Source organism: Cloeon dipterum, chromosome X, assembly GCF_949628265.1.
Source record: "Cloeon dipterum chromosome X, ieCloDipt1.1, whole genome shotgun sequence".
NCBI classification, from domain to species: domain Eukaryota; kingdom Metazoa; phylum Arthropoda; class Insecta; order Ephemeroptera; family Baetidae; genus Cloeon; species Cloeon dipterum.
In genome coordinates this window covers 27,810,797-27,838,566 of record NC_088790.1, presented here as the reverse complement: position 1 = coordinate 27,838,566, position 27,770 = coordinate 27,810,797, and the positions used below count along the sequence as shown (strand labels likewise).

At 38.6% G+C, this 27,770-nt stretch overlaps 3 protein-coding genes across 3 annotated transcripts; 2 read left to right on the top strand and 1 right to left on the bottom strand.

The window, feature by feature from the left end:
• The first annotated feature begins 730 nt into the window (after positions 1–730).
• pip (pipe) lies at positions 731–22,541 on the top strand. Its single transcript, XM_065494375.1, has 9 exons — positions 731–932; positions 5,422–5,579; positions 18,603–18,718; positions 19,123–19,311; positions 20,700–20,779; positions 20,956–21,112; positions 21,858–21,982; positions 22,051–22,205; positions 22,272–22,541. The coding sequence occupies exons 1-9, from the start codon at positions 874–876 to the stop codon at positions 22,448–22,450; spliced, it is 1,218 nt and encodes a 405-aa protein (XP_065350447.1). The 5' UTR covers positions 731–873; the 3' UTR covers positions 22,451–22,541.
• A 150-nt stretch (positions 22,542–22,691) lies between these two features.
• Positions 22,692–24,051, bottom strand: LOC135946246 (pseudouridylate synthase TRUB1-like). The gene is made up of 6 exons (XM_065494376.1): positions 23,719–24,051; positions 23,567–23,653; positions 23,369–23,506; positions 23,193–23,316; positions 22,994–23,139; positions 22,692–22,939 (listed from the first exon to the last, which is right to left on the bottom strand). Exons 1-6 carry the CDS (start codon positions 23,849–23,851, stop codon positions 22,764–22,766), a joined length of 804 nt encoding a protein of 267 aa, XP_065350448.1. The 5' UTR covers positions 23,852–24,051; the 3' UTR covers positions 22,692–22,763.
• Positions 24,052–24,324: 273 nt separating this feature from the next.
• Positions 24,325–27,502, top strand: HtrA2 (HTRA2-related serine protease). The gene is made up of 7 exons (XM_065495094.1): positions 24,325–24,476; positions 24,529–24,924; positions 24,991–25,087; positions 25,142–25,228; positions 25,289–25,483; positions 26,058–26,368; positions 26,863–27,502. The coding sequence occupies exons 2-7, from the start codon at positions 24,539–24,541 to the stop codon at positions 27,020–27,022; spliced, it is 1,236 nt and encodes a 411-aa protein (XP_065351166.1). The 5' UTR covers positions 24,325–24,476; positions 24,529–24,538; the 3' UTR covers positions 27,023–27,502.
• Positions 27,503–27,770: the final 268 nt, after the last annotated feature.

Here is a 27,770-nt window from a genome sequence, read left to right as displayed (position 1 = left end):
TTGGTTCTGGATACATAAAAATCTCATTTAAATTTAAAACTTTACCATGATAGTTGTTTCAAGTTTTCTAGGCTTCAAATTCATAATTTTCTCTTGCTATTTTTCTACAAATTTGTTTTTTTTATCCACAACTACAAAAACCGGTAGGAAGAAATGCTTAAAACCTTTTAAATTGGCTCCAAAAATAATTCGTCGAAATAACCTTAGAAATTTATATACGACAAAAAATGGGATCAGATTTTCTCCCTTTTGATTAAATACAATGAGTTTGTCGAAACTAGCTGTAAAGATTGCATTCCTAATGCTCAAGAGAGCCGACTGAAACCATCTCTCTCCATTTTATTCATTCAAATAATATAATCTTCTCCTTAATTGACCACTTCATCTATCCAAACAAACTGCAGCTTTCGCAATTTGTTCTGCGGTGGCGTGTGTCGCTTCGCCTGGCGTGGACAAAGAGCACGCTCGAGTTGAAGAAAATGAGTCGCGAATGCAGCAAATTGCAGCTGATCGCATAGTCGAAAATATTCAAGCCATTCTGATGAGGCAAATGCGCGGAGTCTCGCATCACACAATGAAATTGTTTTTCGCTTCACGGCTGCGTGCGCCGGGGAGAAATTATAAAATTGCTCTCTGATCGTTCACGGCAAAGACTAAAGAGTCTCAGTGAGCGAGACGCATGCGCCTCCTTAGACTGAGACCTGGCGCTGCTGGCTAAAAAACTAGCGTCGATCGCGAGTGCCGCTCAGTGTGTCTGTGCACCTGAATGGAGGAAGGGTTATCCGCTCGTCTCACTCCGTAGGATGTTGTGCCACCTGTGAGTTGCTCTCTCCGCAGCGTCTCCACAATTTGTTCTTCTTGCAGTCCGTGACCATGAGGGGCAGCATGGAGCAGCTGATCAAAAACGGCAAGCGGTTCTACGTTCCCAGAAGGTGAGCACTAGGACAATGTTAAAATTCAATGATATTCTTTTAAATAAAAAATTAAAATATGAAATATTTTGCATGGGATTTCCTCCTAATGCATTTTTTTTAAATTAATATCAATCTTTGCTACCAGTTTCAAACTTTTGGTGCTCGCTCAGCTGCCAATTGAAGCTATAAAAAAATGCATAATAATAAGAATTAGGCTTTTTTGTGTCTGCAAAAAAATGAAAACAGATCAACTCGCATTAGAGAGGCAATTTTTACACCAATTTTCCATTTCTTTTTAAATCACGAGGTTTTTGGAGACAAAATTTTTACTTTTTAGATTTTTTTACATTAAGTCTTCAACACAATTCAATTCAATTTTTGAAATAGGCGATCACTCATTCGTCATATTGGGAATAAATGGAACCAGGCTTCATCCTCGTTGCTTTAATTTCTCTTCTACAGTTTCGACGTCATCCAGTACGTCCTATTCATGAGGTATTTGGTCTTTGGAGCTAGCCTCAACTACCTCATGAACAGGACGTACTGGATGACGCCGAAACTATAGTAGATAAATTAAAACGACCATTCAATTAGTCTTTTATTGTTACAATTTTTTGCATTCTCGTTTAGTGCCAAATTTTCCATCGAAATATTTTACATTCAATAAATATTTATATAAAAAATATGATGAACCTTATGGATACGTCTAATTTTGAATCAAAGCGTCTGCATATATTTGGTTAGCTCAGCAAATTTTAAATCTATAATCAAGACTCACCTGAAATAGATTCGTGATTTTGAAATAAAATTAAAAATCAATGAGTATCAAAATTAATTTCCGCTAATCCAACTAGTACAGATAAATGGCCAGTTTAGTGCAATTTTTCAACTTTTTGTTGATCCCGTCCTTTTTACAGGGGTGGTGCTTGTTGATTCTAGCAGACTAATCTGTCCAGATCGAGCTATAAATTTACGGCTTAGTTTCAACCCACATTTTCGTAGAGTGAAAGATTATGAGAATTTGCCAGAATCTGGCATTACATCTCTGAGGTCATGCAGCTATGAATGTGAAGTACGCAAAAGAGCCCAAGAATATTGACTATTTCGTAGAAAATCCCTGACTAATTGTTGCCTGAAACGCCCACTTGGTAAAATCCTTCAGCCATTCCTAACGAGCTGTTTTAAAATGCATGAATATATTATTTTCCGAAACAATAGAAAAGGGGTGATATTTAAAACGATAATTTTTGTAGATTTAGTTTCATGTACACATCTTTGTATCAATTTTTATTAATAATTACTAAAAAAATTGAATCTGAAATTATTGTAAGCGTTATCGTGCCTTCGCACTCGCAACTTCTGTTCGCGGGATGAGCCTTCTGCTTCGAAAATCGGCCGAATAATACGAATTGTTCGAAGCTGTTGAAGCGAACCGCTATTTGATTGCTGGCCAACACACAATTGACCCGCATAAGCATTGTCCGCGAGGCAGTGAATCAAAATGTGAAAATAATAGCGGACGACATTATATTTATTTGTCGGTTCAAAGCTCCTTCTTTGTTACATTTGGCAAGTTTTCTATTTGCAAACATGCTTCTTGCGTGGGACGGGTGCAAACAGAAACGCCTGCTTTTACTCTCTGGCACTGTTACGACTGTGTTGCTCCACCTGCATCTGGTTTTTGTGCCAAAACATTGCAAATAAGTAGTCGTTCAACCAGCATAAAATAGGAAAAAATGTGACTCTTGATTAATGTTTTCGGTCACTGAGTCAGCGAATCAGTGATGCAATAAAACGCAAAGGTCTTGAAGACACTTTGAGTGTTAATTTTTCTAGATGGATCAAATTTTGGAACCCTCAGATTTGATGATTGATTCATGCCGCTAAAAGACTTGCAAATTTTAAAATGTCTCAACGTCTTGAACAATTCACGGGAAAATTAAGAATGGATGAAATGTAATTTTAATTTTCAGGATTGAACATTTTGGATTCGTGGTTTCACTGAGTTGGCTGTGTAAATAACGGGAAATCACGCCCGCATTTTTAAATGTTTAGTTGCGCGGATACATCTGTTTCATTTTTTATTTTTTTTTTAATTACGAACCAAAACCAATCCAGTTTTAATTTATGATTTAAAAATGAAATTCAGGTAAAATAAATTATAGAGGCAAAATTTACCACGTCAAAAGTGTCAAGTAATAAATTAAAAAATTTTCGTTTCACTTTTTTGCTGCAAGTGAAATTTCTCCGCCGTTTTTCCTGTAGCGCTAACTCTCTTTGTTCACGCAGCACGTTTCTGCATAATCCGCACGGCGTTCATGAATTCGCATTCAATTACAAGCATGAGCAAGAAGAGTGGCTTCTTGTTCCGCGGCCAAAAACCTTTCAAAAAGCAGCCAGCTGTATTTTGCATACGCCCGAATCGGCCGATTGCCCGAACGTGAGAGGCTCGTTAAACAATTTTTCACTCGCAGCAAAAATTTCCCCGTCTCGACGATGACACACTAACTAACAAACAAATCGTCGTCAGGCTTGCTATTTTTTCCTGCGTTTCCAGCAGCACTATAATGAGTGCGGCTGTGGGTATAGGTGTTGATGTGAAATAAAACACACGCAGCTGGGCGCTTCGCGAGCAATTTATCCGCCAGTGAACACAATTCGGCAATTTGGGGCATTAACAAAATCGGCCCCCATGCCGCGGCTGGCGCTACTATTTGAACACCAGTTACTTTTAATTCTTCTCTCCGCGTGTCCCATTTCTTCGCGCTCGTCTGCATATAATACTCTTCAAAACTCGTCTTGCTTGCTTGCTTGCATGGGAACCGAGTCGTAATGCGATGAATTCGCTGCTGCTGCTGCAACACGAACACCCGTTTGTTATATATATTATCTCTTTTATGGCAACCGCTGCGGCAGTGCGAGAGTGCACATTTTCGTACGCAGATCAGCCGCCTTAAGTTGCATGCCGGGATAATTACTTGTTACTGCTCCATTAACGACTGTTACGCGGCGCAGCTATTATTCTCTGGCCCAATTATTCTGCGTGAGCAAGCGTTTTATTTGGTGCAATTACAAATCTGAGCCAGAAATTGCATTGCAGAGCAGTTGGTATAATGTTTTCTAATGTTAATGAGCAAGAGAGGTTTAGTGAAAATAATTTTTTGACCAAATAATGATGTTTCCATGGTTTCAGAATGGTTATAATATTATTCTTAACTCAAATAAATTCCTTAGAACCAATTTCACCAGGTTAAAATAATTTATTCGTAATTTTTAGTAATTAAGGGGAGCTGTATCGTCCTGAATTCAAAATAGCAAATCTCGTTTATTTATAATTTCCAAGTTGAGAGTCTGTATTTTATTTCAAAGCCCCTCTACGCTTTGAGAGTTTGAAATGTTTGTCAATGGTCTAGTGACTGAAAATGAGTGACTGAAAATGAGTGACTGCAAGGGCATGCCATGCATCACACTATTTTCCAACTGACTGTTTACATTTTTACTTCACTTGACAACGAGATAATAAGCTTTTCGTTTAGAAGCAACTCGATTTTCTTGCATAATTGGAATTGTGTCTTCAGTAAAGTCGAAAAATTTGCAAACTTTTAATAAAAAAACAGTTAATTCTTGAGACAGACTCTGCAATTCATTCTAGAAAACGTTCGGCTTGTGCTTCCTACGATTTCTAATATATTTGGTCGATTACGGAGCACCCGGAAGACACAAAGAATGTCGCTGCCCTTAATTACATCACCGCGGACACGATAAACGCAACAATAACACACGATATATATAAATTGGAAGCTCAGTGAGAGCTCGCTCGCATGCTGATCTCCAGAATTAGCAAACAAAAACGGGTGATGACAGTTTAACTCACGCACTTCCTGCGTGCAACACAAAATTATGTTGTGTGCAAAACTCTTCTAATCCAATTTGCCTGCTGTCTCCGTTCCGTATATATGTGCTGCAACTTATTTTCTTCTCGTTGATCAGGGCGCAACACACAACTCGTTCACTGGGTTACGGGATGCATGTAATTGGACAACGTATAACAATTTCACGAGTCAGCTGCAGAGTGTTCCGTTTTGTTTTCTCTTATTCGTTCCACCAGACTTCAATTAATGCAAATTTCCTGCTCAGAAAATGTGACTGCACTTTGAAGAAAATTGTATAAAGATGCAATACGTTGTTTACTATATTTGACCTGAAAGATAAAATGAGATTTATTATAATTTCATAAAATACACGTGCAAAAGACTTATTCAAATCTAGTTATTTTTAAAATGAACTGTAATAAGTCATAAAATTAAAGCATCTCTATATAAATAAATTATTCAACTTTCGACACTGATTCTCATAATACGTCTTCATAAGTTATTACGAGGCCGGACGCATCCTCCTCTATACTAATACGGCAGTAAAACGATTTCCCTCGTCGTCATAGTTGGCTGCTGCGTTTTACAATAATATCAGCGGTGCGCTAAAATGCGGATTTTCACGATCGTTTCAGGCCGAGCGAGCTACTGGCCCTTGTGGCTCTATCGACGACCCTGTTCCTCTTTTTGCACACGCGTGACCTGCAAGTTCGACTCAAGGAGATGGAAACCAGGGCCACCGGCGAATCTGCCGCCGCGAGCAGCCGAGGAGCCGCCGCCTCTTCAATGGCTGGTAAGTTCTGAACTCTTTTTATTTTAAATTTATTTTATAATCAATTGCTATACTCTTATAATGCTAAAAATAAAATGGTTGCTGATTGAAGAGGAGTGTACACATTGTAAAATCGATCATTTAAATGAAATTCCTACTTGGTTTTTCCTTCAATTATAATTTTAGAGATAGTAAACGAGACCACGTGACTGGCACAAGTAAATCATGTAACTTTCAGTTTGAAGTTAGCTCTGCATTTTAATGAGCACACATTGATCAAATTACATTTTTTTTATTTTCTGTAAGCTATATTCAACAACCAACTTGCTTTTTTTCAAAGTAAGTCATTTTATAATTCTAAAAATTCAGCGGGAGCCAGATGTGCAATAAAATTGGTTCGCACTGCGCAGATCCAAGATGGCGACTGAATGTGGGAAACAAAAAGCTCTCTTTGGATTCCCATACGAGTGTCAAGAGTTTGTTTTTATGATCCAAAAGACACAATTAGTTCAAGTAATGCAAATTATGACGAAAACTTGCTTCTTTTCGCGCATTTTCACGTGATCGTTTTTTCGCGCCATACTCCACCGGACGCCATATCTGCGCGTCGCACGAATCTGGACCCCGCTGTAAAAACTGAAACCATAAAAATATTTATATATTCATTGGTAAATCCAAGTTAACAATATTATGAAATTAACAAAAAAAATATCTTAGCAAATGCAAAATCCCCTGACATTCAGCCATTTTTGCTTTTGATGAAGTAGTGCGCACGCAGGAAGCATTAACGAGCCGGTAATTGTTCGCAAGGCAATTAACTCGGCACCAGGACAGCGAGCTGGCGCGAGCAAAAACACGGAACAGGCGAAATTTCCCTGCTGTTAACTATGCTGCGCCGGTGTCAAGCGGGCGTATTGTTTGTTCACTGCATAATATGGCAGCCAAAATCAATGAGCTTGCGGATAATGAGTTTTGAATTACTAGGACAGCTCGCTTTCACCCTTGTCACGGGAAAATTACTGACGTGTAGAGAGAACAGGGGCATGTTCGTGGCTTGAAGCTGCGCTTTTTTTGGCACGGCTACTTTAATACAGTTTGAATTTTGCTCAGGTCAAAATCAGTATGGATATTGCCCTCGTTTATTTATCTTTCATCACCTGGGGAATTAGTTCTCAAATCCAATTTTCTCCCAATTAACTCTCACGCAGGAAGTCAATAAACGAATCATTAGACATCATCTCGTTTTATTATTCATTTATGTGTTGTGAGATGATTGCATATATACACAGATCAGCTGTTCTACATTTCCGTGCATCGATAAAGAAGCGACACAACTTCCGAGAATCCTCTCATTTACAATTCCTCGAGAAAGTGTTTAATAATGAAAGCATAGAGAGTCGTATCATTTGTATTTGAAAAGATAATTTCGTGTATTGCAAAGCGAAAAAAAGCAGCCGTGGCAGCAGCGCGGACACGCGCGTTTTCTATGAATTATCAGACTGTGGCGTGTGTTGCATAATCCGCATCGAAAATTCATTCCTAGCGCCGCAAATAATGGATAATGCACACATGTGGCGTCACGCTCGATAAATTCTCACGCCGTCTGTATTTTTTTTAACAATGCACGCAGAATTTACATGGATTACCGCAAACTCTGGCGGTGAGCCCGCAATTTCCATAACAACAAGCCAGAGATGAGACTTTTAATTAAAGATAGCGGATTGATATTTTACTTAAATTGATTTATTCTCAAAAAAATTGCTTTAAAGAGGAATGATACTGCAAAAGCCTGGAAAATGTTTGTTGCCAATGCATAAACTCGTCTCTCAGGATTCAGTTAAAGCCTAAATTGACCTAAGGAGCGCTGTAATTTTTTGAGAAAATTGGCTGGAAAGTTTCCGTGCTTTTCAAATGGTAATGGCTGTCTCCTTACTTGAAATCTGATTTTATTTCAAAACCAAGAGTTTTTGCAATAAGTGGCATACACCGTTGGACAGATCTCGACGAGAGGAATCGAAATATGCCAAGAAAATATGTTCAAGCACTGTACATTTTGGAGAAAATTGGCAAAATTTGAATTTTAACTGTAGGAAGGTCCGTTTTTTATTATTGCAAATTGTTGAACAAATTGTTTATCGATCAATTGTTCATGTCATGCAACAATTCAAATAATTTTCAATTGTTGCCCTGTTTCATTCCATTTTAAAGTGTGTAGATATTCAATGGCAAGTCTATGGAAATTGTTTTTCACATATTAAATGACAATTTTTCTCAAACGCCGAACTGTTGGATAAATCAGGGGGACATAAATTTGCAAAAACGTATTTGAAACTGTTTATTATTCATACCGAAACATTACCACTAAAAATATTTGGATAACGGCAACAAAATGATTACCAGGACATAATTATCGTCAATCTGAGTAAATTATTTGTGAAAATCGACCAAAAACTAACTATTTGGAATGCATAGTTAATTGCTGCCCAGTGAAATATCCTCATAAATTTCAACAGAGAAGTTTCACTCTGATGAACCTCACGAAAGTTGACTGATTGGCACTGAATTCAAGGAATCACCGATGGACAAAATTAAAAATAACACCTTTTCAGTCCAAAATTTTGGCAATAGTATAATCATTGTGCAATAAAATTGAACAGATTGTACTCTTGCAAAATATAAGAGGCACTCTGCGGTTAAGTTTATAATCCTTTTGGCACGCAGTAAATTCCAGATATGCGTCGATTGCCGTGGTGAATGCGAAATTGGCAATAATCACCTTTTTTATGAAAGGAATCACGCCAATTTTAGCACAGCTTGGTATCTGGTTGTGCAATATAACAATAATAATAATTAATACACACCAAAGAATCAAATTCCAACTTCCTGGTTTTATTTTTGCGGATAATTTTCTAATTTTCTCGCGCCTCTCGAAAACAATGAAGAAAAATAGAAACTTGATTCGATGACGTGTTCCTTATACTTAATGCATGCATGAGAGAATTAATTATTATTGATAAGCGCGTGCATGATGATGATGGGACAGATTCTCCCAGGCAGCGGAAAGCCAGCCAACGGCCATCGGGTGGCCCACATTCGGACAATACGCGCGAAATAGAAAGGCCTTTGAATTATTGACTTTTCGTATTCACTGCGCTTGGCAAACTGGATCAAGAGGGAAAATCAACAGATCACTGAGCACAATGCAGGCGAGTTATTGGGGCGGACGAGCCAGACACGTCGAATTGTCCGTGGGATTATTTTGGCCCGAGCACAATCGCCTTTTTTGTTTTAGATCGATTATTTGTGCCAGACAGAGAGCTTTTATTTTTATTTCCAGGGCAGCTCCCGAATTAATGCACACTTGACGCTCGGCGGGGAAACTACTCCTTTCTAAATTTCCGCCGAGATATATGAGCTGTCCAGAATTCGGGACAGGATGTGTGACAAGGCTTATGAAATATAATTATATTCCGCCTGCCTTTTATCTCCGCAGGAATCCGTCCCGTTCGTTATATTTGAACAAGTACGAGGAGTAAGTAAAGGAGGAGCACGCTCTGCCAGATGACACACCGAGATACAAAACTAAAACTGCGCTCGTCCTTTCTCGCTCCAGATTTTGAGCCGCAAACCGGTTTATGAAAACACACGGTATTGTCGCGCCGCGCCGACTCCTTTCATAGCAGGCGCTGATCCACCCTCTCTCTCTCTCTCTCTCTCTCTCTCTGGAGAATTTGACCTGCGGAGAAAGAGAGGACGTTCTCTCTGGCGATTTATCATTATCCCGTTTGCTGAATTCAATTAAAATACCTCGATTACACGCCTTTCTTCCGCGGAATCAAGTACAAGGCTTGCAGATGATCTGGATGATTTTACTTTCCAGTTGAAAGGTCGCAAAATAGCCATTAAAGCAGACGAGAGGGAAAATCTCAGCCTTTCTGTTCGAGCAAACCGGTTAAATCATTTTTTCCTTTCATATTTTCAGTTATACCCTGCTGAGTGTTGGTCCCGTGTGAAACAAATTTTTCGACCGCAACTGGCCATTCAGACAATTTAATTTTTTGCTCGAATTGCTCAAGCGCATCCCATTTATAACAAAAACCTCAATGTATTTGAGCAACTAGTATTGTGCTCCGAAGGCCGATAAACACTGCTTTTTTCTACGCACGTATGCAATGCAATACGAGGACGCTGTTTTTGTATTTAGATCGCTCTTGATGCAGCTCCGTTTCTAAAAAGGAAATCTTTCAGTGTGCCGGTGTGCAATAAATTTTATCGTAATGTAATTACTTTGTACTGCACAATAAAACACTAAAAGCGTCTCCGCCTGCCTGCTTGGCTGCAAGCAGAGCAAATCTCCTTTCTCTGCGCGCTGATTGTAAATCTGTTTTATTTTTTTGTTAACTTTTCAGCACTAATAGGCCCACTTCTCCCTGGTCCAACAGACAACAAAACAGCTCTCAATAGCTCTGCTGCCATTTTTACCTCAAAACTAAAACGTAAAAATCAGCGGGGTCCAGATGGGCGATAAAATTGGTTCGCACTGCGCAGATCCAAGATGGCGTCTGAATGTGGGAAGCAAAAAGCTCTCTTTGGATTGCCGAACGAGTGTCAAGAGTTTGTTTTTACGATCCAAAAGTAACAACTAGTACAAGTAATGCAAATTATGTCACAAAATAGACGAAAATCTGGTTCTTTTCGCGCATTTTCACGTTACCGTTTTTTCGTGCAATACTCCATATCTGCGCGTCGCTCGAATCTGGCCCCCGCTGGTAAAAATAGAACATTTTAATACTGTTCTCGTTAACAATAGGTAATTTTTTTCTAGAAATCATATTTTCTTGATGTTGCGGTCAATTTTTACAACTGTTTCGTCCTAAAAACCACTGTTCTTTCCTCCAAATAACCAGATAATTAGATCATCCTTACATTTCTGTCATGATCCACTCACCGAAAAAACAAAAGGATTGCTCCAGCACGATCACTTATTAACTCTTGATAATAATATAATTGTTGCTTACGAATGAGATTGAAAACAAGCGGTAACTGAAAAGTAGGCTGGCGAAAGGAACAAAAGGTGGGCCCCTCATGCAAATCGCAGCCGAATGCTGCTGGGACAAGCGCACGTGCTACCCTAACGGGACCTTTGATTTATTTAGAGACACTGCATTATCCAATGAGGAATAAATTAAGCACCGTGTTATTTCGTGTAGGAGAACTGTTTTCGTTTATATAGATGGATTCATATTTGGACTTGGAACTGCTTTTGATCCTCCAAGGTTGTCTGCGCGCCGCTGGCTCATTCGAATAACGCATTGCAATGCAGAGGTTTCTCTTAAATCACCAGCAGCTGCCGAAATATAAAGCAGTGTTGTGTGGCTTTCTAAATATAGTTAAAGACGTTTATATTTGATGGGTTCCAGTGATCTTGTAATGCATTACCTTCTTCGTCGAGAGTGTGCTTGTTAAACGCTTCAGAGCGGCTTCTCTCCGAATTTCCGATGCAGAAAAATTGGAGTAGCAGTTCTGCTAGATGAATGTCAAAATACATGCACTTGTCCAAGGGCAACGCTTGCTAAACACAATGGGAGTTGAGCCGCATTAAAGGTTCGGCGTCGCGACTCGCGAGAGTTCAAAAATCTTAAGACGGGGATGTGACGCGAATGTGAATTAGCTGCTGACTTTGATATTTCCTTTGTCTCCGTTCTCATGCTTGGCAAGCTCTCCTCAGGAGTTTGTACAGACGAAATATGTGGAGGAAGATTAGAGAATCGTGACAATATTTTGTTTTGGTCTAAGTTCTCAAAATTGGAAAAATGCAATAAATATTAAGACACTTTATTTTATGCTGCAAAAGCCTGGAAAATGCTTGTTGCCAATGCATGAATTCATCCTTTAGGATTCAGTTAAAGCCTAAATTGACCTAAGAAGCACTTTAATTTCTTGAGAAAATTGGCTGGAAAGTGCTTTTCAAATGGTAATGGCTGTCTCCTTTCTTGAAATCCGATTTAATTTCAAAACCAAGAGTTTCCCCAATAAGTGGCATACACCGTTGGACAGATCTCGACGAGAGGAATCGGAATATGCCAAGAAAATATGTTCAAGCACTGTAAATTTTGGAGAAAATTGGTCAAATTTGAATTTTTACTGTAGGAAGGTCCTTTTTTATTATTGCAAATTGTTAAACAAATTGTTTATCGATCAATAATTGCTTCTGGCATCCAACAATTCAAATAATTTTCAATTGTTGCCCTTTACCATTCCACTTTAAATGTAAATTTTGAAACTAAATGTAATATTTATGTGTCTGCGTGCATGACTCTAGCAAATGGTTTCGGAATCGCTAGATTAGTAGCCAAAACAACTGCTACTCAGAAAAAGCAAATTAGAAACAGACCATGGATGCAATTAGTATATATTATGGCGCTCTGCACAATTCGCTGAAAAACTCTCATCTGGATCGCTTCATTTCCCGTTCCTTTACCTCCCGCGCTAATACCTGAAGGCGAAATTAACTTCAAATTATACCGCAATGCACATTAAAAACTCTTCCGACACTTTTACATTAAATTGTTGTGTTTTATTTGTTATGCTGTTGCTTTTATGAGCGGCAAGAAAATTGTCACAAGAAGCACTTCCCGTCTGTCTGTTTCGGTCTGCTGATGCAAACGCCAGACTCATTAGCTAACGAGCTTTTTGCATTTTTATCTTGAGATTAATATCCTAGAACTAAATAAGAATAAGAAGAAAATTAACACAGATTTTTAAGCTATGCTGTAAACAATAAATTTAGGTTGGAATCAAGCGAGAAATCTGGTTTATAAATAATTAATCTGCGAGTTGCGAAGCCTCATTAAATATAGCTTATTGCGTAATTAATTTTAATTTTAAACAACGGCTCAAGGTGGAATAATTATTCCATTCCCAATGATCAATAAACCTTTTTATGACGTATAAATTTTCTTTTCGAAGAAACGTCAAAAGCTCGTGTAGCGCGGACTGATATTTAATGGATCGTGCGATCGATTGCACCGACATGGTGTAAATGAGTCTCGATGGATTTAGCATTCCGTATAAAATTGATTACGCGGCCTTCTTGGTTAACCGCAGTTGCGGGCAAAGGGCAAAAAAGCGAATTATATATTGTGTTTTTGATTCGACAGGAAATACGTGTATAAAAAGGACCGATTTTTGCTTGCCCGAAGGTCACTGTTGCCGTCTGGTAGAAAGTGGAGAGAAATTCGCTCGCAAATATTTATTATTCCACGCTTTGTTCTTGAGTTTCCGCAATTGCAGACACGAGATTTATTATTGCTCCTGACGGCCGGAACAAAAGTTCATGAGCCAAGATCACTTCAGATCTGAAATTTTGATTTACAGTTGCGCGAGAGGCTCATCATTATTATTTGATGGCGCTTTTATGGCGTGATTTGCACAAATGCCTTGCACGCGCGCACCTCTTTGCCATGCACACGCCTCGCAATTTCAAATACTTTTTACGCTCAGAATCGAAAGTAGCATTTTATTGCTTTTACGATCTCAAATCTCAATACACACGTTTTACGGATATCCTTTCCTGGCTGGGAATTGCAGCGAAATAAATCCCGTACTCGCATTCAAAGTCAGTAAATCACATGACCACCCAATTAGCTGAAAATGCTGAAAACTATCTTGATTATTTTTTTTAATCAAGCTGAAAGAGATTGTTTTAATTTAAAAATGCCTGTCGTGCTTTTATGTAGTTCTGCGGTTTGATAATTTTTACATAATGGAGCGATGAAGCTACTGAATTTTTATTGCATGCACTAAAGTTTTATTTCGGCCATTGAAAGCGAGTTGAAACCTGGTTTGAAACAAGATTTTTGCTCTTCAGAGCAAGAAGAGCGTTACGCAATAATTTCTGACCAATTACGTGATGCACGTGCAGCCAATCTTACACGGTCAGTGGCTAATTAGTGACGGCGCGGGAATCTGAAAAATCAGGTCCTGCCGGCGACACGGCCAAAAAATGCGGCAGAAAGTGCGGAGGAAGTAGAGGAGCTGCTTGCTCGCTTTCCTTTTGTCGGAACAATTTGTGAGTGCGTATCCCAGTCGAGCAACCGCCGCTGGCGCTTTTCGTCTAGTAATAGTAGCAGATAGAAAACGAGTCCTCCTCGCTCAGGTCCTGCGGCTTTCGTTGTTAAAATCTCGTCTAATCCAGCAGAAAGTACAGCATTTGGCCATTAAAAGCGATATCTATTCTGCGAGCTAGCAGCTCTTCGCCATAATTTATGCGGGTTCGCCTCGTCAACTTTGATCTGGCGCAAAGTAGAACGGCAAATGATGTGTGTCGGTGATTGATGATGGCTGCGCGGCAATCCAGTTAGATTTCCATCGAGATTTATTATAAATAATGTGAAAAAATGCCATGCACTCAATTATTTTCAAAAGTAACACCGAGAAAGTACAATATTTGAATTTCTAGCTTTGATTATTTAAAGAAAATCGATATTATTTATAGGACAACAATTATCTAAATTTTAGATCGTTGGTAAAAAAAATGAATCTATTTTTATTGTGGGGTTAAACAGCGGGGTCCAGATGCGCGATAAAATTGGTTTGCACTGCGCCGATCCAAGATGGCGTCTTAATGTGGGAACCAAAAAGCTCTCTTTGGATTCCCGTACGAGTGTCAAGAGTTTGTTTTTACGATCCAAAAGACACAATTAGTTAAAAGTAATGCAAATTGTCTCAATATTGACCAACACTTGCTTCTTTTCGCGCATTTTCACGTGACCGTTTTTCGCGCCATAATCCACCAGACGCCATATCTGCGCGTCGCACGAATCTGGCCCCGCTGGAGTTAAATATATATTTTAAGCATGGAAACTTGAAGCTGATTTTCACACAATTTGTTTTAGAATTTTTAGTACATAATTTACTTGGATTAAATTTAAATCTGACAACGTGACTTTGCGAAACTGATTTCGTTTGTCATCGGCCAAAAGATAAGAGAAAGGTACGAATTAAACACTCAAAGCAAAACAGCTCAAGAACAAATTATTGCTGGTTCTCGTCTGTCTCTCTCTCTCGCAACAATATAATTGCAAGTGCAAAGACGATCTTGGCAGCGACGCTCCATATTTCATATCGGGCGCAACGACAGCTCCGTTATGCAAGTCGCTAAATAAATACGAACGTGCCAAATTGCCTATTTCAGCTGCTATTAGAGCCTCGAGTGAACACGTCGGCGCCGTCAATGTGACATTAGCACACGCGGCCCGCTTCACCTCGAAACGCTCTAATTTTCAGCTCACTCGCATCCTATACAATAATATTATCTATTTTTTTAAACGTAAAAGCAGCTGCCAACCGTTATCCAATTTATCTGGAATCAATTTGCTGTATTTTTCCTGCATATTTTTTTAGAAAAAGGTTTAAATTACGCTGTCAAATATTTTCATTAAATTAATTCCTAAAAATTCAAGGACAATTTGGGCTTAAGGATTTTTTAGAACAAAAAATCAAGATTTTTTTTTTAAGAAGACGTACAGGCAAAAAATTTCACCTTAATTCAAATTAAGAAAACAATAGACGAACAATCACGCCCACTATATCGTTTTCCTTTTCATACTGTCTACCGTAGACAATCGAATCGGATCCCGCGGTGACTCACAGGGCATGTCAAATCAGCAATTTCAAGTATTAGCATAAAATGCTTGCGTACATACAAAAATCACTAACGAACCGTAATGAATCAACGCGTGCATTGTTTTTGTCCCCCGATCGAAGAAAGTTTCACTTCCTTTTCAGATCGCTATTAATTTCAAACGAAAACAAAAGTTTCGCAATGGGAACATCGGCGAACAATGCATTAATAATTTCACGTGCAATAATAAATGCCTTTCGTATTACATTACAAAATTACTTGTTGGTTTAATGTTTGTTTGCGCCGGATTTTTTATTTTTACTTACACGCACGCAACACGAATTCACACTTGTCTTCACACGCGCTATTTAATCTCATAATCATTACAAACAAGCATGCAAAGAGCTCACTTTGCTTTTGAAAAAGACGTGAGGGAAGAGTGAAGTTGAAAGTACTTTCTGTAATAATATAATAATTATGTCAAAAGTTGCGAAATCAGCCGCAGCAGAGCATTCGAATGTCCGCAGCGATGAGTCTCTGAACTCTATTATCAAAAACCGAGTCGCAATTAAGAGCGAATTCATTCCGCGGCCAAAGGAAAAGAGAAATGTGTCTGGCCCGAAAATTAACATTTCCGACTGTCAATACAGTTAAGCAAACATGCTCTGGAGAAGGACTGCTTTCTGAATGACGCAGCTTTTGCATTGAGACTGTTTCTTGTTTATTTGGCTGGCCTGCCTTGCAGCGGGAAAAGGGAATTAAAATCTAATAAAAAAATAGAACCGCAACTAATTTTTGGGATTTTCCCGTGGGCGTCAAAGAGAAAACATAGTAAAACAATATAAATAATTTAAGTTTCACACATTTCAAAATACAAGTAAACGTCATTGGTTCATACAGTTCAAAGGAAAATTCCCGTATTTTAATTCTTATTTATAAATAAGACCCCGTTAGGAATATTCAATCACATTCATAACTATTTTTTTATCGAAATCCGTGTGCTTCTTGGTTGCTTTTCCCGTTCTCTAAGATTCAGTATGTGACCAAATGCAAGAAGCGTTCCCGCGCCGATCCTCTTACATCAGTCCGTGAGCAATTACATTTATATTATTTCACTCAACACACACACACCTAGCAATTTCGCATAACAAAGGTGGAGAATTTTCACTTTATTAAAACTCATGTGTGTGTTCGTGCACTCGTGTTTATGTAATTAAGCCGCCCAATTTCACTTCCACGTCTGAATGCCAAATTTAGCAATCTACATGTAAATCCGAAAGGCACTACTTCCGACTTACCTCTGGCACGGAATTGGAGTTTAGCGGTCCACCGCGCATGCAGCTTTCTTCTGACAATGAACTGCCGAGTAGCTTAAAAGGGGAAATAAAAATATAGAAACGCGTGCCAATGATCGTCATTATTGTATATTTAAATACTGCCTTTTACTCGTGTGGTGAAGGAAAAAAAATCCTAAAAGCGATTTAATCTTGATCTCCTCGAGCGCATCAGCTTTCAAATGCGTCTACGATCTCATGCTTCTTCCGGAAAATAATTCTTCTTATTAAAAAATGATCCCGATGAATATTTAAAAGTGCAAATTAAATGTAAAGGGAGCAGGGAATAATTATTTATCTTTAAAATAATCCCTCTATATCCAACGACTTTTATTTTTTCTGATTGTGAGTGTTTGATTTCTTCTAGACACCAAATGAGTTCGAATCACTTAATTTTAAAACTTTTGGCTTCCACTTATAAGACCATCCAATGCAGTGTTTGAAGCCCCAAACCGTTTAAAAACCATCCCTTATTTATAACCTAACAAAAAACCTTAAAAATACGCGAATTAAAGTCTTCATTGTTGGTTTAAAAAGGATTTATCTCCTAAAATTGTTATTTCAAGTGTTCCTTTTTACCAGAAGTGAAAAATTATATTTTTTAAAGTGGAATGATACAGGGCAACAATTGAAAATTATTTGAATTGTTGGATGCCGTAAACAATTGATCGATAAACAATTTGTCCAACAATTTGCAATAATAAAATAGGACCTTCCTACAATAAAAATTCAAGTTTTGCCAATTTTCTCCAAAATTTGCAGTGCTTGAACATATTTTCTTGGCATTTTCCGATTCCTCTCGTCGAGATCTGTCCAACGGTGTATGCCACTTATTGGGGAAACTCTTAATTTTGAAATTAAATCGGATTTCAAGTAAGGAGACATCCCTTACCATTTGAAAAGCACTGTTCTTTTTTGAAAAAAATTACAGTGCTTCTTAGGTCAATTTTAGGCAAGAAAATATAGGTTTAAATACAGTCTAAAAAACAAAAATCTCCAAAACTATTCAAAAAATCTTACTCTAAGATAGCTTCCAATGTTTTGACAGTTAACACCAGCAGAGTTTTGCTTCCTGAAACTCATAGGTCTGACATGTTATATATGATCAAACCTGTACCAGGTGCTAACCGGTGGTATATATATAAATTAAAAACGACTAGCCCCACGATAAAAACTCTCTCTCTCTCTCTCGCCAATAAAAGCGCCGCGATAGTCTCGGCCGTCCATCACAAGTGCGATGATACAGAATGGACGTAAAAAAGATCAGCGTGCGGATGTAGGTCAGAAGGGATCGTTTTCCTTTCTGTCAGGTGCCGGGCCGCTCCTCGCCTGCTGTGTCCAAGAGAAGGATGAGTGTAATGACGGCGGCCGGTAATGACCGCGGTAATTGCTGGCTGGATGCAAATGACGGGCTGCCACTCTTTGTGCATGTGTGTGTGTGTGTGTGATCGAAATAAACGCGTGCCCACGTCGGCAGACAGTGAGAAAGTAGTGTACAATATTTATAGGCCGCGCTGCTTGGGAAGACGTGAGAGGAGCTGTTTAGCATTACACGCATTTGCATCGCGGCGAGATTGTTACTGAATGATCTCAATGCCCAAGCAAAAATATATTGCCGGTTTTTACGACTCGCGATTGATGATTTTTATACCTTGCGCACGACGCAGAGAAAGTTTTTTGCGCGACAATTGTGCCAGCTAGTCGTAATTTTTGTCGAACAATGTGGTAGTTAGTTTTGAGTAATGGTCAAACTACTTTTTCAAAGTAACTCACGATTCAAGCGCAGTCTGAGAGCAACTTATTTGCTCAAGAGAGGAATTTTTTATGGGCGAAACAAATTTCTAATAATTTTAAATCACTTTTCGCAACCTGAGCGAATCTTTATTGATGGTTTTCTTTCTGAAAAACTGATGAATCACAGCGTTATTTATTGTGGAAAGCGAAACTAAACTGTGCAGCTAGACAATGCAACCTCTGCATCATCACTATAAATAAGAGGGAAAACAATTTTGCTCTCTTTAGGAAAATCGCTCATTAATCCAATTCAAATAGAGATTATTTAAAATGAGGAATTTTCTGTTTCAGAATCGGTGAATACTGTTGTGATCACAACTGCAGGAGAAGCGACAGGTTCGATGCCGAGCAAAATCGTGATGGCAGCTCTCGCGGGTACCATTCCCCAAAGAGTAATTACTGAAGAAGTAAGTTAAGCTATGATATCATTCTTAACTGATCGAAATTTAAGTGCAAAAATATACTTTAAAATTCAATGGCAACCCTAAGTATCAATTCAAAAAAATGAAAATTTCGGGAATTTCAGTAAAGCAAATTTTGTTTAATCCCAAGCGGTCGCCTATTTTAATTTTTCGCTGCTTATGTAACCTCAGAATTGAGGTTTTTCTGAGGTCTTAATTCTGTAGAGAATATTTAACGTCAGGCGTAGAACTTATTTCACCAAAAAATATTGAAAGTCGAAATGATTTACCGGATGTTTTAGTGACTGTGGCCAATTTTCAAAAGTTTTCTAATTCATTGGCTCGAATTTGCTAGACAGCATTTAAAAATATTTTATGATTTTTAAATTAGAACTCCATTCATTTTATAGATTGACGTCTCTGAATTAAACAACACCGCCAAAGCACAGAAGGACGTGATTTTCTTCAACCGAGTGCCCAAGGTCGGCAGCCAGACGATTATGGAGCTGATCAGAAGGTTGTCACACAGGAACGGCTTTAACTTCCACCGGGACAAGGTGCAGAGGGTCGAGTCCATCCGGCTGGCTCCCCGAGATGAGGTAAAATAACATATAAGAGAAACTGATTGCGTTTAATTGTGCTTGAGGTTCGGAGAGAAATGTAAAGCTTACATGTAATTTTAATTTCACGCGGAGAAGAAGATCGAAAGTACTTTTTCACCTGGCGTGGCAGGCCGGACATTCCAAAAACTTTCCCTCGCAGAATAAAAATACACCATAGCGCGATGAGTCAATTAAATGTATGAAAACAATGAATGATGTGAGGTTACTCTCAATTGGAAATGGAAAGGGGTAACGATCGGAGAGGCTATAGTTGCAGCAGGCTGCAGTGTGCGTTCTTGAAAGCAAAAGCTGCCGATCAGGTCTCTGCTTGCGTATCCCATAATTGGCTGAAAGTAGAGCTGCGACGTGTTTATTTCAAATTTCCCTTGCAAGAATTTGTTTTCAGCTTATATTTTAAAGCAAGCAGCTGCAAAGGATCGAAAGTTATGCTTGAATTATAGTTATCTCACGCGCTGGGAGAAATTAAAAAGGGAGGTGCATGTCAGATAAAATAAATTTAAATAAATCCTCCTTCCCGGGTGAGCCGACAAAATGCCTTTTTGTTAATAGCTTTTATAGATATGTAAAAGTGGTTTCCGCTCTGTTGGATGAATGATCAAGATTTTATATTGTTCGTCTTTTATAAAGAGGTGTCTTTTTTACGGGCCGATTGCTAATTGTGTCACCTAGAAAATAATGAAAATCAAGAGCATATTATTCGTCACCGCGGCTAGAAATGTGGGTAACTGTGACAATTTTCAAGCCTTTGCTGCTTCCTAAAATAACGCATTTCGTGCGTCATGCCTTTTTAAACAATTGATAAGCATCTCTCATCTCGTGCTCGGATGAGGTAAATCATTTATAAACGTATTATTAAATGCCCGAGAGCATCAAAAACCAGATTATTGAACACGACGTATGTGGGAAAATGTTTCTGGAATGTCAATCTTAATAAGAACTGGTTTAAATAACCTATTTGTAATATATTGCGTAAATCTAAAATGAATTTATTTACTCCTTTATTCCGCACATTTAAATTTTATTACAAATGAAATTATTTATGATTATTGTAGATAGTTCATTTATTTTGTTGGCCATTCACGCCTATTAGCAGTTAAAAAAGTCATTCCTACAGCTTCCTGCAGTGGATTTTGCCTAATTATGACCGTAAAAATACTCACTTCTATCAGGTGGCCGAGTGCAATGTACAATTAAATAGAAGAGATAATTCCAGGCATGCCGCCAATCACTCTCATTTTTCTTTTTAATTTTCTTCTTCCCTATTTTGTTGAAATTGCCTAACTCTCAGTAAACAGTATTGCTTTATTAACAGAATAGTTTGAAAATTAAATATTATCCTCTTAATTATACGAATTTATTTCCAGTCGTACTTGGCGCAAGTGGTGAGCAACTACGAGCCGCCGTCCGTGTACGTCAAGCACGTCTGCTTCACAAACTTCACAAAGTAAGTCGCTTTTATTTTTCACTAAACTTATACTTTCTTTTCTTAAAATAAAACAACTCGCGTGGTTGTTTAGTACGGAACAGCCGTTCTTCACACCTGTGACGAGCGAAAGATCCGCTTTTCCTCTCTTTTGCATTTGCACGCAAATTAATGTGTTTGTATGACTGTGTGCGCAGGTACGGCTATCCCTCGCCTATTTACATCAATCTGGTGCGTGACCCCGTGGAACGGGTCATCTCGTGGTATTACTACATCAGAGCGCCGTGGTACTACGTCGAGAGGAAGCAGGTTTTCCCCGACTTGCCCTTGCCCGATCCAAACTGGCTCAAAAAGGTAAGAGCGCTTCGAATTAACGGCTGTTGCAAAATCAATTGCTTGTTTCATGCCGCATTAACTGCTTTTGTAAAGATAAATATAACTTTCGAACGGTCTTATGAACAATTTAGAAAAAAAGAGGAATGATAACAGTGCATTTCCCCGCAAAATCCTTGAGTCTGAGTTTACCTCTGAAAATCATAGATATTATTAAAATGAAAAGGATATTTTTTTCTGAGATGATTCTTGAATAAATTGACTTAATTTTGTGTATTTTTAAAGGTTCTCTAACGGCCAACTAAAATTTTCAGACAAAATTTGTGCGAAAATAGTAATTTTGAGAAAAATTCGTTCAATGGGGAAAAAACAGGAAATTTAATCAGCTTTTTTAATTTAGGCAGTTTTTGACACTACTATGAACTGGTGAATTTTAGTAGGGCCAAACACAAGCCCCTTTCGGAAATCTGCAATTTTTGAAAAAATAAAGAATAGCTTTCAAGACTCAAAAGTACTATTTTTTATCTTCTCACTGTTAAATTTTCATAATTTTTCTCACCCCGGAAGCAATTAATTTTCTTTGCTCAAAAACCGTATCCGGTAAAATTCTAAAAGAAGGATTTTGGGGCACTTTTGGTCTGAAAGACATGGAAAAATAGGTCGGTTAGATTTAACTTATCAGGAAATTTATTTTTTTAAAGAACCAATTCTAAATTTTAATTTAATAATTATATTTCCTCTTAATATAAATCGCAATTAATTCCAGGATTTCGAGACGTGCGTCTTGAGGGGCGACCGAGAGTGTCGTTTCATCGAAGGAGAAACAAGGGAGGGAATCGGAGACCACCGGAGACAAACTCTCTTTTTCTGCGGCCACGATGAAGAGTGCACGTAAGAAAATGACTAACTGAACAAAAAAAAAACGGCATTGACTAAATGTATTATCTGTTTGATTAAAGGCCGTTCAACACGGTTGGAGCGCTGCAAAGGGCCAAGGCTGCGGTGGAGCGGCACTACGCGGTGGTCGGCGTGCTTGAGGACTTCAACAAAACCCTTTCAGTCTTCGAGCATTACATTCCAAGATTTTTCAGAGGCGCTTCCGAAGTTTACTGGGGTAATAAAAGATGAATTAATGAAAAATAATTGAGTAATTATAAATCAAACCGTATTCTCATTTCAGAAGCATCACACAGTCTGAGCAAAATCAACAAAAATCTGTACAAGCCGACAGTGAGCGAAGAGATCAAGAATCTGGTGCGCAAGAACTTCACGCGGGAAACAGAGTTTTACCAGTTTTGCCGGCAGCGGTTGCACAAGCAGTACGTGGCCCTTCACGGTCTTGGTCTCATCTCGAACTGAATTGAGTGCAGGCGCAATTCGTGCGACCTTTAGACACTGAAATTTTTGTGTTTGTGTGTGCGTGTGAGCGAACCGAGTTATTTTTCTAAAACCCCTGCAAAACCCAAAGTAGTCAGCATGTGCGAAACCTGCACAGTTTTGCGCTCTCATCCTTGCTTAGCATTTCCGAGCTGTCTAGTTGTCCTATTTTGTGATTCGAAACTCTGCAGCTTTGTGAGCAGAGATGATTAGCCCCTTATAGACTTTGCCATTGATCTTGTAGAGGATGCACTACTTAATTTAATAAAAGATGGTTTATGTTTAAATGCATTATTTAATCATTTCTGATCCTGTACCACTCGTCTTTCTTTTTTAGATAGATTTTTGAGCTTTTTATAGCCTTTAAAATGTTACTTGCATTCCAGTCAGCCTCTTTGAGCGCGTCAGATTCGGTGAATACGCCTTGTTGTGTTCTGCGCAGTTCAGTGACGTGAGCGCACGACCCCAAAACTGTCAAAATAAATTAAATAAAATCTAGTAGACAAATATTTGGGGATTTAATACCTTTTCCTAGATCATGTACTAAACTTCTAACGTAGAAACCACCTCCGCAGGTGATCTCCAGGTGGAAATGCGGTGGGTCAAAGAGAAAGCATGTTGCCGAGTGGCAGTCAACCCTCCGAGGCTGCATTTCTACCTCTTGGCCCTCTCTGGTGTAACATTATAGTATTTAGTCCAACATGCAGAGTTCACAAAAACTTACAAAACTAGATCAGACACTCGCCGCCCTTTCCTCTTCAATGCAGAATATTTCGGAGGCACTTGCCAAATCGAGCCAACAAACTTTGATTTCAGCGCTGTGTCAATCATTGCTTTGGAAATGTGATCTAAATTAAAAGAAAATTTAGTGGATCAAATAATTAAGAGAAACCGTTTTACCGTAAGGAGCTGAGCCTGTAATTTTGCCTGTATCGTTGAAGGTATCAGTCTCGTCTCCAAGCTTGCCAATAGCGACGTACTTTTTGTCTCCTTTCAAGTATAAAGGTAACCTTCTGCAACCCTCACCAACCCCAATAACTGGAGTGTGACACACAGAGGTTAATGGTTTAATATTTTTAAATAAAAAAAAACAAATACCTAAGACCCCAGTGGCTGAAAAATCCAATATTCCTCCATGGCCGATCTTTAAAAAGTCGCTCTCTGCTTCTTTGTGTCGAAATAAATCTGTTTGAAAATGTGACAACAAATCAGTGATGTTCGCCGCAGTCATAAATTATTATAGATTATACCTTCTTCAAGATTTTCTTTCAGTTTGTCAATAACTTTCATGGAATAAACATTTTTTGGTTTGTCAACGGCGAATATTCCTTTCGTTAAGAGTCTCCGAGCTGAATTAAAAGATATTTTCGATACTTTTTCCATTTTGAAACAAAAATGTGAACAGAAATTTGATTTGAAACTGTCAGTTTCAGCACATGGTAAAATAATGCATTTACAGGACCATCGAAACGCTCAGGGCAATGTTGTGTTTTGCCTATTTAAAATGAAAATTAAAACCAAAACAACCGCACGTGAGAGGCACTGGCAGCAGCTGATTGAGCCAAACGCCGGGTCAATGCTTTCAAAAAGAAGATCCAGCAGCAGCAGCGCTACGATCGCTTTTTGAGGTATAAGCTAAAGAGAAAGAGAGACGAGAGACTTTTCCTTCTATTTTCATTCATTATGATCACATTTAAATTTTTAAACGAAATCTATGTTTAAGATATAAATAATTTGTATCTATGTAGTGTTTAAAAATAATTACATAGATTCACATGATCAACATTTAATCTCCTTTGTTTACTCTCCCCCCTTCATCATCCTCATTTTTGTCACATTGAAAAACAAGAACAATCACCAGCTGACCAGCATCTAGAACCTGACCAAGATTGTTTGCGTTCTTCTGAACTGATTTTTCAGAATTTAAACTGATTTCTAAAACAAGATCTTTAATTTAACGTCTTGAAATTACAATTTAAGCATCGAGAACACTGTTAGACGACAATCGGTAAGAATTCTAAACTGTCTGATTTAATAATTTCATATAATTGCTAACACAGGAGCGAAAAAATGTTGCTGTCAAAGCCAGTGCGTAATTTAGGCATTCGTTGCATTCCACTGCTCCGTCGCCAGAATGCGATCCGATTGAGCGCCTCAGGAGACCTGCAGACATCCCCTTGCTCTTCGTCATCTTCTGATGCTCGAGAGCGGCAGAAAGCGTCCTTTGGCCGCCGTCTGGCCGGCACAGCGGGCATGTTCGCCGCTGGGGTCGGCCTGGGCATGGCCTGGACCCAGTTGAGCGACAACGGCATCCTGCCCAGGGTCGAAGCCGCTTCACCGACGACCGAAACCGAGAGCATCAGCAGAAGAAAGACGAATAATTTCATATCAGATGTAGTGAAATCTTGCAGTCCCGGCGTTGTTTACATAGAAATCCGTGATGGACGGTACAACAGGTTGACTCTGAAACAAATCCAAAAATGAGAGCTATCTACAATAATAATTTTATTCTCTATTCCTAGAATGACGTCCAACGGATCAGGTTTTGTCGTGTCTAGTGACGGGCTGATCATGACGAACGCACATGTCGTGTCCAGCAGGATAAAAAACACCGTCATTGTGAGAATTTAATTAAAAATCACTGCGTGTTCTTAAAATGGACTCAATTATCAGATCAAACTGCATGACGGCACCTCAGTGGTTGGCCAAATTGAGTGTCTAGACATGCCCGCGGATTTGGCGCTTGTCCGAATTCCAGTCGTAAGTCGTTGCGCTTGTGAAAATTGTGATTAAGTGTTAATCAAATTGCATTTAATATAGAAAAACCTAACACCAATGAAGCTTGGCGTGTCCAACGACCTCGAGGCTGGCGAGTGGGTTGTCGCAATCGGCAGCCCCCTTGCGCTGTCCAACACTGTCACTGCAGGAGTGATCAGCACTATTGGCAGAACGAGCTTAGAGCTCGGTCTCCAAGGCAACGGAATGGAGTATATTCAGACTGACGCCTCAATCACGGTAAGTTTGGAGGCCACAAAATCACTTAATTAATCAAATAGGTCGCCGAAACGTGTCTTAAGAGGCATTTAGTTTTTCTGAGATTGAATTAAATTTTTATCTGTCCACCTCTTTCGAGATGGGTGACCCCTGATGGCGGAAGCGATGGTTAGAAGCTAAAAAACAAATCAGTGCTCCAAGTTTCAGCCAGATTTTCCCAGCACGTTGTGGCTGTTTTTTTCCAGCTTCTTCCCGTCTTCCAAAAAGTTTTAAAATTTACCCGATTTTAAAATTTATTATTATCATCTGCAATCTGTAGCCCATAGAGTAATAGGGAATGCATAAAAAATAATAATTCATGATTTTAGTACAAATTGTTTTAAGTTTTGATGATAAACAGGGCTGAAAACCACTAATCCCATTGTTATATGAGATAAATACACTTTTCGGCCCAAATAATTTAATTTAAAAATTCAAATCTCATCAATGGAGAGACCTGACTTTCCTAAGTTCATGTATTTCATTAGAAAACCAAGTGGTTTTTAAATGCTACTTATTAGACCGTTACAAAATTAAATTCCATCATTTTTATCAGTTCGGCAACTCCGGAGGACCCTTGGTGAACCTTGACGGAGAGGTGATTGGAATCAACACAATGAAAATCGCGTCTGGAATATCTTTCGCCATTCCGATCGACTACGCCAAGGAGTTCCTGCAGAAGCACTTGAATGGATTGCAGGACAAAGGAACCAATGAATTGAAAAAAAGGAGGCACATAGGCATCACTATGGTCACCATTACTCCGGAGCTGCGATACGAAATGACCCAGCGAAACATGATCTCGCTCTCCGATGATGTGACTGGAGTGTTTGTCGTCAAAGTCGTCGTTGGCTCACCTGCACACAAGTAAGTAGCTAAAATTTATTCATTTTCTTTATTTTTTACTTTAATGTTTTAAGCCTTTGTTAACAAAATTCGAACCATTCAAACTATGCCGCTTTTTTAAGATATTTTATTGCCAAGATTAAACACATTTTCCATTAATTTCTTTGGCATTATGAAAGTATTGCAATTAAATAAAAAAAAGCTTGTCAAAAATATTTTCAGAAATCAATGTTTCATGATAAGCAAATTTTTAAGAGATAAAATTTACAGAAATAATAAAAAATTCAAAATAATAGTGATTAATCTTGTGCAGCATCTTGTAATTTGTAAATTTACTGCTGTACAATTATTATCCATAATTATTAAGGGTGATTAAGGGTTTCAGTACTAATTTCATTCCTGATGAGGCAAGAATTTATTTTTAAATGAATCACGCGTTTTTATTGAGGATTTTTAATTTATTTGCCTCGTATTTGATCTCGGAAATTTTGTATTTATCTAAATTCTATTTTAAGGGGAGGACTGCGTCCTGGAGATGTCGTGACACACATCAATGGACAACAAGTGAAAAACGTGCAGGACATTTTCAAGTGTTTAGATAGCAACCAGTCATTGAAAGTTTTAGTAAAGCGAGGAACGGCAAATCTCGACTTTGAAGTTGTTCCTGAAGACTAAAGCAACACCGGAAAGATGTGACGACGTGAGAGATCTAATTTTAAATTTATGTGATTGCCCTTGATATTTTCCCAAACGAGCGGTACAAGTACACTGATTTTTTGCGGTTTTTACCAGCTTTGTGCACTCCTTTGATACACCTTAAAGTAATTATTTCTTGTATCCTTATATTTGTGGTGTCATCAACAATTTCGGATATTAATCGCGCCATTTGAGGGTATGTTTTTATAGAAATAACGACTTTCATTTGGTGAGTTCAATGACAATAAAAATTTGCAACATTTATAAAGCCTCTCAGCCCTCTCCGATAAAGCTGTTTCGAATCTGTGTCCTGCAAAAAAATAATCTGCAAGAAACCCAGTAATTCCCTTTACCATGTAGATATGACAAAGACAAAACCCTGCATGAAATGTAATGTTTTGTACAAAAATTTAGTCAAGAAAAATTAATTAAAAGCTTTCTTTCCATCCTGAGTAAAAACTAAGTTTTTGTCTTCTGGCTTTTAGCACCTTAAATTCCAGCGGTTCATTAGGTGACGAGGGGTGAGAAAAATTCACGCGTCTGGTGTGAAATAAAATCCAACCAACACGTGGACGCACAGTGTCAATCACGCGCCTCACTGCTGAGTATTTTAAGTATTTCCTATGCGCGCTCATCGGGGGGCCACTTCGAAGCCCAAACAAACAAAACATGATCTCGGCTCGTCAGCGAAAACGCGAAATTGGCCCAATTCATAAAAAGCGGAGAC

What these genes read in the sequence shown, in the direction of transcription:
- LOC135946246 (XM_065494376.1), bottom strand. Translation starts at nt 23,851, where the DNA reads ATGGAAAAAGTATCGAAAATATCTTTTAATTCAGCTCGGAGACTCTTA. An exon ending in TTCAGCCACTGGGGTCTTAG is followed by an intron (nt 23,507 to 23,566) that starts GTATTTGTTTTT and finishes GTCACACTCCAG; the next exon opens with TTATTGGGGTTGGTGAGGGT. An exon ending in CGAGTGTCTGATCTAGTTTT is followed by an intron (nt 23,140 to 23,192) that starts GTAAGTTTTTGT and finishes ATGTTACACCAG; the next exon opens with AGAGGGCCAAGAGGTAGAAA.
- pip (XM_065494375.1), top strand. Translation starts at nt 874, where the DNA reads ATGAGGGGCAGCATGGAGCAGCTGATCAAAAACGGCAAGCGGTTCTAC. An exon ending in TGCTTCACAAACTTCACAAA is followed by an intron (nt 20,780 to 20,955) that starts GTAAGTCGCTTT and finishes CTGTGTGCGCAG; the next exon opens with GTACGGCTATCCCTCGCCTA. An exon ending in CGCTTCCGAAGTTTACTGGG is followed by an intron (nt 22,206 to 22,271) that starts GTAATAAAAGAT and finishes TTCTCATTTCAG; the next exon opens with AAGCATCACACAGTCTGAGC.
- HtrA2 (XM_065495094.1), top strand. Translation starts at nt 24,539, where the DNA reads ATGTTGCTGTCAAAGCCAGTGCGTAATTTAGGCATTCGTTGCATTCCA. An exon ending in CGCTTGTCCGAATTCCAGTC is followed by an intron (nt 25,229 to 25,288) that starts GTAAGTCGTTGC and finishes CATTTAATATAG; the next exon opens with AAAAACCTAACACCAATGAA. An exon ending in GTTGGCTCACCTGCACACAA is followed by an intron (nt 26,369 to 26,862) that starts GTAAGTAGCTAA and finishes TTCTATTTTAAG; the next exon opens with GGGAGGACTGCGTCCTGGAG.